Source organism: Octodon degus, unplaced genomic scaffold, assembly GCF_000260255.1.
Source record: "Octodon degus isolate 3935 unplaced genomic scaffold, OctDeg1.0 scaffold00286, whole genome shotgun sequence".
NCBI lineage: Eukaryota > Metazoa > Chordata > Mammalia > Rodentia > Octodontidae > Octodon > Octodon degus.
The window spans coordinates 685,969-696,425 of record NW_004524862.1 but is presented as its reverse complement, the minus strand read 5'-3'; the positions used below and the strand labels follow the sequence as shown (position 1 = coordinate 696,425).

Here is a 10,457-nt window from a genome sequence, read left to right as displayed (position 1 = left end):
TTTTTTGCGGAACCAGGGGTTGAACTCAGGCCTTTGCCCTTGCCAGGGAAGCGCTTATTCCACCGAGCCATCTCCCCGGCCCTGGAAGGAGTTTTCTTACTGGCAGAAGCTCTCCCTGTTACCTGCTCACTGGCCTCAGGAGCCCCTTTCATCACAGCCAGTTCATCTAACTGCAGACACTGGAGGAGCAGGGCATGGCCTTTCATCCCTGTCCCAGGCACCTGACATACATGTATTGACTTGTTTAACAGCTACTTGTTGCTCTGTCATCCAACAACCAGGACATCATCTTTTTCCTTCTCTTCTGCCACCGGGATCCTTTCTCTGTCCTTCAATGCCTCAGGACAGTGGAAGAGAATGTTGTCACTTGAGGATCTCACCTAAGGGGACTATCAAGTCTAGGGACTTCAAAGGTGGAGCAGGAAACTGTGGACAGGGCTGGCACAAGCTTTGCTAAATGACATGGCCTACTGCTCCTGCTTGTTGCTGGACCCTGATGTCAGCTCTTCCTTGCTGCACTGGCCAGTCTGGAGCTTAGCTACACTGTGTTACCTCTTCCCTCTGGGCACTGTTCCTGCCCCTGCTTACATTCTCAACCTGTGGCTTCCCTGTTCCCTTCCCTTGCCTGGTTTAGGTCCCCAAGAAACATTTTGTCCTGGATCCCAGGGAGGAGATGCCTGGGTTCTGCTTTTCCTGTCTTAGGGTCTTTTTGAAAAACCCTTGCTGGGCTCTAAAGCATGTCTGTCTTGCTTAAGTTACTTCCTTTGGCTTGAAAACGAGGAGGAGGGTGCTGGGGCAGGCTGGGTGGAGAGGCAACTTCAAGGAGACAGCGGGGGAGGAGAGGACAGGGCTGGATCCGGGCCGGGAGACACAGGGCTGGCCCTGGCTGGGAAAGTAGGAGCAAAAGGGCTTTGGATGATTAGGAAACTGGGAATGTGAATAGGAGGCCAAAGTGCCAGGATGCAGGGGACTAAGGGCCAAAAAGTGGGGTAGCTGGACACCCCTGCTTCTCCCAGAATTCTGACATCCTATGGGTCCAAAAGGCCAAAGAAGGGGGGAGTCTCACATGGAAAGTCCACAAGTGTTGTGTAGGGGGCTGCTGAGAGGGCCTAGGGTGCCCGCTGCAGTAGGGAGCCGTATCCCTTTCCAGTTTGTCACAGACTGTGCAGGACTGCTGTCTGCCCCCTTTGGCCTCCCTCCTGGACAAATCACTACCCCATTTCCTGTTGTGATTTTAAAAGCACACACACACCAGAGAGAGGAGAAAAGAGAGGGGGAGAGAGAGAGAGAGAGAGAGAGAGAGAGAGAGAGAGAGAGAGAGAGAGAGAAGAACTGCAGGGAGGAAGGGAGGGAGGGAGAAGTGAAGTTGGCCAGCTGGACTTGGGGACTCATTTCGCAACCCTGCTCCCTGCAGCTGGGGAGACCTTTTCTGAGCCTCCCCATTTTCTGAGTCTCCCCATCTACCTCATTCTTCCCCATGTAGCATGGAACAGAGAGAGGAAACCCAGAACCCAGAGACCCCCCTAGATCATCCTCTCACACACAGCCCAACATTTCCTAGTGACTTCAGCAAACTCTATTTGCTCCTTGGCCTCAAGCTGCAAGCTCAGAGCCTTCCCTCACCACACCCTCACCTTCCCAGGGGCCCATTCCTGCAGTCAGCTTCATTCTTCCTACAGTGGAAACATCCTTAGAGTGGGAGGGAGGACAGGCCAGAGGGGTTCAGCTCAGGAAAGCAGACCTGGGGCAGGTGGGGTGGAGGTGAGGGAAGTAGATGTGAGCACCAGCCCAGCCCAGGAGCAGCCATGCAGGAGGCAGGATGGTCAGAGGTCCCCTGAGAGGGCAGTGGGAGGAGGAGGTCAGGGTGGGCAGGCTGGGTCCTGGCTCTGGAACGCTCAGCCCTACGACCCAGCAGGGCCTGGTCTCCAGAACTTCCGTCTTGTTCATTACTTTCAAATGCCTACTGTGCAGGTATAGCTCACATTATTATTTACTTTGCATTTCTTTAAATCAACTCATTTTTCTTCTTTTTAATGAATTTAGGACAGGATCTACAGGGTGTAAAGGGTCTCACTACGTAGATGAGACTTGTAGTGATTCTCCTGTTTTCAGCCTTCCAAGCGCTGGGATTACAGGCGTGTGCCACCACGCCGTCTCAATCACTGTCTCAGAGTGCTCCAGGGGCGAGGCCGGCCTGACATGCCAGAGATCATTGAACCCAGATGCTGTGCGCTGCTGAAGCAAGTGCTTTACTCCACTGATCTATCTGGCTGGCCCTTATTTTTTTTATTTTGGTGAATCCTAAATAATCTATAAAATCACAAGCTTGATATACCAGTTATAGGGGTTTCCTAAAAATAGTAGCAAATAAAAACATAATTATAATAATAATAATCACCTTGTCCATGTGTCACTTAAAGTTAGGACATAGCTACTTTGGGAAAGGAAAGCCTGAAAACTAAGAGATTGGTCTCAGAGCTCCTCTAAGGGTCTTCCTTTCTCTTCCCGCTCCAATCAAGATATCCAGGAATGGACTTGGAGCCTGAGAGGCCCCATCCCCTGGGGCCAGTGGCGGCAGCAGGGAGGATGGGCGCTGGCAGTAATCCCAGGGGGGAGAGAAGAGTTGACTCACCTGATCCACAGCAATCAGACCTGAGGATGGGGGAAGGATGAAATGATGGCCGACAGGGCTACCCCAGAGGGCAGAGAAGGCCGAGAAAGCAGTAAGCTTTTACTTTATTCTCTAGGGGAGCTAATTATAGGCCTGGAGTCTACTCAACAGGTGAATGTGGGCCCAGCCACCCCCCTCTAGAGGGTAGGCCTCTTCCTGGGGAGGGGGATGAGTTAGGGAGGGAGAGGGTGCTAAGGAGAGACACTTCAACGTCCTCAACTCAGGGCCCATAATTACTTTGTGGGATGAGAGCAAAACAACCATCCTCAGGGTGACAGCCAGACATACTGGCGTCAGAGGTGTGGGATGGGGGCAGGGCTAGGAGTAAAGGAAGGAAGCTTGGGCAAGAGAAACCCACTTGTTCACCCCATTTCTCTCCAGAACCCTGGTCTCTTTCAGACTCCTGCCCCAAGGTGGCCGGGTAAATCTAGCAGACTGATAGACAAAGCTCTACCTGGGGGTCTGCCTAAGGTTATTTCTTCTTTCGGAGAGGAAGTCAGGAGATCAACCAGACCACAGCAGAAGTTGAGAAGGTTCTTGTTAGAGCACTCTAGAGTCTCCTACCCATGAGGGCTGTAGAGGACACTGCTGGACACAGTTGCCCAGCTGGGATTGATGGGGAAGGCAGGGGACAAGGAACTGGAGTGGGGAGGGTGGCTGTCTCATGCGAGCTCCCCCCCACCCCGTCCCACACGATTTGCTATGGGGTTCCTCGAGCTGCCAACCCTCAAGAGTGTGGTAGCCCTCTACTCCGCTCCCCAAGGAAGACCCATATCTGATGGCAAGTGAGCCTTGGACACTAACAGCCCAAGGACACCAACAGGGATACTGCCAAGGAGCTGAGGGCTGATGGTGAACCCAATCATGAAGTCACAGAGTGAGCACCCCTCTCTCTCCATCATCTCCAGAAGCCCCTTTCTCTCTCCCAGAAAGAAGTCCTTGCTGCCTCCTGGGATCTTTTTCTGTAGAGATCATCACAGAACTGAATAAAGGAACTCAAAGATCTTCTAGAGGGTTTGGGGATATAGCTCAGTAGTAGAGCACATATTTATTTTTTATTTTTTATATTATTTATTTATTTATTTATTTTGGCAGAACCGGGGATTGAACTCAGGCCCTTCTGCTTGCCAGGGAAGCACTTATTCTACTGCGCCATCTCCCCAGCCCCCAAAAGCACATATTTAGCATGCAAGATGCCCTGGATTTGATCCTTAGCACTGAATTAAAAAAAAAAATCTTTCTAGAAAAGCTGAAGAGGTCCGGGGAGATGGCTCAGTAGAATAAGTGCTTGCTTGGCAAGCGCAAGGGTCTGAGTTCAATCACCAGTTCTACAAAAAAAAAAAAAAAAAAAAAAAAAAAAAAAAAAAAAAAAAGCTGAAGGTTCACAATGCTAAATCTTAGGTGAATGATCCTTTCTGTACCATTCTACCTACTAGCTACTAGCCTACAAGCTTTCACTTCAATTAATCTGATTTGGACAGACAAATTCAGACCCACTATGCAGATTAGGAAATCAAGGAAGAGACAAGGAATTCTGGTTTACTTGAGGTCATAAAGTTACCCTGGGAGGTAGAGCAAGTCAGTCACAGGCCAGGTTCTCTCAGTCCTGTGAAACATTTCATGGAAATGTGATTAGGTCAGATGTTGACCCTAGGGCTTTATGTTTGTTTGTGTAATGGCATCTGAGAAGAGCGGGACTGTGCCAGGCAGTGTATCTACACTCAGCTATGCACGCGCCCATCCTGTGACACCCTTTCTCTACCGTGCAGCTAGAAGTCCTTTCTGGTTATGTCTGCAAGGGAAATGAAGGCCCTGGCTCCTTTGCCCTCAGCCATAACTTAGCAGGGCTTCCCTCTGTTCCAGCTCCTTTTTTCTAGTCTTGGCTCCTGCGGCATGGGTCAGCCCCTCTGTGGTCTAATCAGCACTCTCGAAAAGGGACAGTTTCTAGTCTCTAGACATTGACCATTCGTTGCCCTTTCAACCGTCATTTGTCCTCTGAGACCTCTCTCAGCCCAGAGCTAGAAATGCAAGAACCAGCTAAAGACAGCTCAAAGAGGAAGTAAAACTGTAGCTTTGATCTTGCCCTAAATAGGCAGCATAGGGTCCAGTGCCCTGCCTCAGCCTTGGTCAGGGACACCTTAATTGGGCTCCTGCCCCAGACAGGGACCATCCAATCTAAGCCCCTATCCCTGTTCCAGCTAGGGTCCCTCTTGCCCATCTCCCTTGCCCTCCCCTCTGAGCTGGGAGCGGGGGGGGGGTGACTCACGGTGTAAGCTGAGGGAGATGTTGATAGTGTGCTCATCCACAAAGCCCTTGAGGCCTGGCATGCGGGCACACTTCAGTTGTGTCTGGGCAGCACTGTCTCCAACGTGGACCCAGCATACAGTCTCGTTGGCATAGCTGAAGTCCATAGCTGTGGTCTGCCGTGTGCTGGTAGGTGTGATGGTAGACACCTGGGCTCCACTCAGATATGTAGCCAGGATGTTCTGGGAGTTGGCAATCAGCAGCACAGGGGGCCGGTCTACTGGCTCTAAGGATGGGGCAGAGAAGGGTTAGTGCAGCTGGGGCCTGTGGATTTCTCAGGCCACTCCCTATCAAGGAATTGCATTGAGGGTGTCTGGCATGGAGGTCACACGCAGCCCACCCACCATTCTTTGCCTTGCAGGAGCGGTTGTCAGGCTGCAGCAGGTATCCTTCCACACAGCTGCATGTGAAGGACCCGTCTGTGTTGGAGCACAGCTGGCTGCAGGTGCCATACACTGAGCACTCGTCGAAGTCTGCCGGGGAAAGGACAAGGGTGTGGTCATTTCCAGTGTAGTGAGGACAGGAATGTGGGTGCCCTTAGACACCCCCATATGTCCATCTTTATGCCTACTTTGAAGGACAGTCTGGCAGAATCTATTATAGTACAAATGTGCTAACCTTAAGGCCCAGCAGGCCCAGTCTTGGAACTTACACTAGAGAATCACCCCACATGTGCATGTGTCATCCATTCATTCAGAAAAATTAATTAATTAATTAATTTTTTGAGATTGAGCTCAGGGCCTCATACATGCTAAACGCGCCTCAGCCACTGAACTACATTCCCAGTCCCCTACAGAGATAGGGTCTTGATATGTTGCCCACGCTGGCCTCAAACTTTTTTTTTTTTTAATTTTTTATTTATTTGTGTGTTTGTGTGTGTGGCCAGCTCAGCCTACCAGGGGGTGGGGCTGGCTGGCATGTGGTGCTGGGGGATTGAACCGTGGTCCATGTGCTTTGCTAAGTTTGTTCTAAGTAGGCGCTTTATACCACTGAGCCATCTCACCAGCCAGGCCTCAAACTTTTGATCCTTCTCCCACGTAGCTGGGATTCTGGGTATGTGTCAACACAAACACCCGTAGAAAAGATTTCTTGGGTACCTATGTAACAGGTATGAAATATATGCCAGTACATTTTAAAATAGACCCACATTGCTATTCTCAAGAAACTCACATTTAGGTAATAAATGAAATATTGTTACTATAACAATGAAGAAAACAAAAGGTAAAGTGTATGTTAGAGGTGCTAGTGTGGTGAGAAGTAACTGATGCTATTTAAAAAAAAGATTAAGAGGGTCTGGAGAGATAGCTCAGAAAGTGGAGTGTTCGCCCACTGCTCCCAAGGCCCTAGGTTCCCTCCCCAGCACTGAAAAACAAATCAGAGGAAGGGAATGGAGAATGCAGGTAGTAAGGGTATGATTTAGGAGTGGCCAGGATAGCTTCCAAGAGAAGCTGGTGTTTATGCAGACTCAAGAGAGGCAAATTTAAAACAGAAAAGTTTGCATTGCTATGACACAGAAAAATGGGGAACATCTTAGTCATCAATAGAGAGATGGCCAAGTAAACTGTGGTAGTAATTACACATTACAGTGGTTTTTAAAAGAATGAGGTAGATCACTACATATTAACAGGGAAAAACATCTCTGGAACATACTGAGGAGCAAAACACATTGTAAATGATACCTACAATATGGTACTTTTTATGCAAAAAAGGGCACACATATACAAACAACACCATCAATTACATTTTTTTTTTATCAATTACATTTTCCCTGAGTCCACATACACAAATGCACACACACATGGCAAGGAGAGGTAGCACACTGATAACAGAATTGACCTCCAGAGGGGTGGGAAAGGGCCCAGCACTGAAAAGAAGCTGTCAAAGGAAACCCAGATGTATCTACAGTGCTTTAATTTTTTACAAGAAAATTTATCTACAACCTATAATAAGATGAATTTTTAAAAGTCTGGTGGAAGCAAATGGCTAGGGCTCCTAGGCGTGCGCTGATACTCGCCTCGGCACCTTCCTTCTCGTTTCCTCCACCATGCCAGCTCCCAGCAGCATGCACACAAGCACACAAGCGCATGCGCTAACGTACCTTTGCAGGTCTTGCCATCTGCCTGCAGCTGAAAGCTGCTGTTGCAGTAACAGGTGGGCCCGCTGAGTGTGGGGACACAGTGGTGCTGGCAGCCCAGCCGAGAGCAGTTACCCCGGAGCTCTGCGTGGGGCAGAAGAGACACACACTCAGATCTCCAGACCCAACAGCCATGCTTAGACAGCAGCCTTCCCTCATCTCTCATCACTCTTCAAATTTGACTTCAAAGGCAAAGTCAACATTGTCCGAGAGGAGAGGGCCATACGAAGCCTGTACTGTATTTTGCAAATGCAGAAATAAGCCTAGAGAGGGCCCAACGTCATAGAGCCAATTTTAGCTTGAACCATCACTCCCTGCTCTGGCTGCTCAGGACCATCAGTGTCCCCATAGGGTTCTGGTACTTTGTTGGGGTCAACAGGAAAAAGATACAATGAATCTTATCCCTTTCACAGCCATTTATTCCCCAAGGTCAGCTTCAGGTGATGGTGAAGAACAGGTATGGATTCTAGTCCGCCTCAATTTCTGGCCCAGAAACACTCCTTCAACCTGTGCCTTGTGCTCTTTGGAAGCTCAGAGACAAAGCTCAAGGTCCAGCAGGAGGATGGAGAGAAGGAGCAAATCTGGTTCCCTCAGGATCCTTTTCCAATCCTTCTTCTGCCACTGACCCACTTCCACAGGGGAGACAGAAGGGAGTGAGACAGGAGGAGGGAGAGGTGGGAGAGCAGTTGCCTGCCCCCCCAGACCAGCGACCCAATTAATGGCCAGGCAGCTGGGCCACAAAGACCCCTTTGTCCAGCTGCCTCACACCCCCGCTCCCCCCAGGAGAGAGAGCGGCTGAGATGTTAAGGCGTTTAAGGCACTAAGCCTGCCAGGAAGAGCTGAGATGGGGGCCAGGCCCCAGTTACTCTTTCTCCTCCCAACTTCCACCCAACAGCCCAAATGTGTTGCCTCTCAGCCCTCCCCTAAGAAGGGAAATATGGTTCGTTCTAGAAAAGAGTTTCCCTTGTGGATACAGGGGGGGCTAGGGTAAGGAGAACTAACTTCAGTAGAAGTAGATAGAGAAGGAAGTTCAAACCCTAGGTTTTCCAGGTTCCTTGTTCTCAAAACTGAAAAGGTACTCAGATTCAAGTAAACTTGGATACACATAGTCTGAAAGGAAGAGTACTGATTGTATTGGTGGTTACTGGAGTCAGCCTCCAAGCCCGCTTCTAGTTCCTATTCCAGGAGCTTCAGAACAAAATCAACCAAAGGAAAGGAGAAAAATCTTACGAAAATTCCCTTACTCCACACTACCTGCCTGAGTGAAAGGATCCAGATGTGTCTCCTCCCACAGGCAGATGTTTTCTGATATGTGTATGGCCCAAGACAAAATGGCCCCACCTCTTGTCCTGTGATTGCCCCTCCCCCAGGGCCTCTCTCAGGGCCTCTCCAAGGGTGCCTACTCCAGGCCTAGACCTCAGGATGGTAGAGAGAGGCCACTATTCCCAGGCAGACAGGTCTGAGTCTCTGTCTCTTCTCAATTCTCTGATTTGCCTTCAGTTGCTTGCACAGTGACCTAGCCTCTCCATGGCCCATAGGGAGACCACAGAGCTGGTGACCTGAGCTACAGGTAAAACGTCTGACTTACTCCGCAGTGCTCCCTCAGATTGGAAGGCTTTCCCACCAACCATCTCTGAAAGTACAGGCTATCAGGGAAGGAGGGTACAAAGCAGATTTCAGGGCCCTCCAAGACCTGCAGTCTGGAAGCTGGAAATTCTTCTACAGCACTGGTAAGGACAGCAGGTAAACCAGACTAGATCGTACTAACCCCAGCTTCAATAATGGCATCAAGACTTATGTTCTTTTGAAGAAAGGACCCCATTACTCAAAGAAGAAAGCACAACAATACTGATCTCTCTTTTACAGATGTGAAACTGAGATCTGGAAAAAGCACACTCAGCCAGAGGGAAGTGCGCAGGCTGGGGCACTGGTTTGATCAAGCTCCAGACCCAAGGATTCACCAGTGTTATCTGCCATCTGATGGCAAGTTTGGGCAGGGTAATAGGACAAAGACAAGGGCCAGGGAGCTGGCTCAGTAGAATAAGCACTTGCCTGGTAAGCGCAAGGGCCTGAGTTCAATCCCAGGTTTCACCAGGAAAAAAAAAAAAAGAACAAAGCCTCATCCCTACTGATGGTACAAGGAAGAACAGTCTTTGGGTGGCATACCTCCCATTCCAACAGATGCCAGGTGAAGAGTTCATGCATCTACCAGGAATAGGAGAGTATAGGACATTCCTTACCTCGGCAGTGGGACCCCTCATCTGAGCCATCCACACAGTCCTGGATCCCGTTGCAGAGGCGGGACATGGGAACACAAAGTTCAGTGCCCAGGCAATTGTGCTCACTTGGCTGGCATCGCTGGGCCTTACTCTGTGGACCTGGAGGGAGGTGGAAGAGTTGGCATGACAAAGTTGGCTATGGTGGTTGTCCAGGCAGCTTTCACTGAGTGGGGTGGTAGGGTTGGGATAAACTGAGACTGTGGTTTCAGAACCAACATTTTTTAAAAGTCTTAGATGTTCATTAGATCCCTCCTTCCCTAGAGCAGTGATGCCGAACCTTTTAGAGCTTTCAATGGTAACAAACAGCTGGCTGCAGCATGTGTGCCATGGGTTTACCACCACTGCCCTAGAGCTTTCACGCACCATTCCCAACAGCAGGCACACATCTGGAGGGGAAAACTAGACCTTCAGCAAAGGTCCATTCCCAAATACCGGATTCCTGTGAACACCAAGGCCTCAGCACTCTGCACATAGGAGGCAGATGGTCAGAGGTCAGGTCTTGTTTAGCAGTGTCCACGGCAGAGAGAAACTTAAATGACAACAGCATTTGCTTTCCATAGCTCCCCAGTGCAGAGCCTGGAACCAAATCTTCTAGAACTGCACTGACTAATACACTGCACGGCCACACACGTGGCTATCAAGCATATGAAATGTGACTGGCTCTAACTAACTATAAGTTTATCTGTGTGTGTGTGTGTTTTTTTGGTTTTTTTTTTTTTTTTTTTTTTGTTTTTTTTTGAAACAGGGTCTCCCTATGCAGTTTAGGCCAATCTTGAGCTCACTTTGTGGCCCAGGCTGGTCTCAAATTTGCAACGATTCTCCTGTCTCAACCTCCAGAGTACAGGGATTACAGCCAGGTGCTACCATACCCAGTTCCCTAACTATAAAATTATAATGCAAATCTAACTATAAAAACACATTAGGGGGCCCAGCCCTAGTGGGGGCCCAGCCCTAGCTCAGTTCTTTAAGTGGCTGCTTCCACAATGCTGGCAGCCTCAGTTTGCTGTAGTTTGATCCCCACAACACTCCAGCCATGCAAAAGTGCCCTGAAGGCATTCAAGGAGCAAAA

General features: G+C 49.5%; 1 protein-coding gene across 1 annotated transcript in view; it reads right to left on the bottom strand.

The window, feature by feature from the left end:
• Nucleotides 1–10,457, bottom strand: part of Lrp1 (LDL receptor related protein 1) — an 84,007-nt gene that overhangs the window by 62,704 nt on the left and 10,846 nt on the right. The window contains exons 3-6 of the mRNA XM_004646990.2: nucleotides 9,350–9,487; nucleotides 7,074–7,193; nucleotides 5,320–5,448; nucleotides 4,938–5,201 (exon numbers count right to left, since the gene is read on the bottom strand). Of these exons, the coding sequence (XP_004647047.1) occupies nucleotides 4,938–5,201; nucleotides 5,320–5,448; nucleotides 7,074–7,193; nucleotides 9,350–9,487 (651 nt within the window). The remainder of the gene's footprint in view (nucleotides 1–4,937; nucleotides 5,202–5,319; nucleotides 5,449–7,073; nucleotides 7,194–9,349; nucleotides 9,488–10,457) is intronic.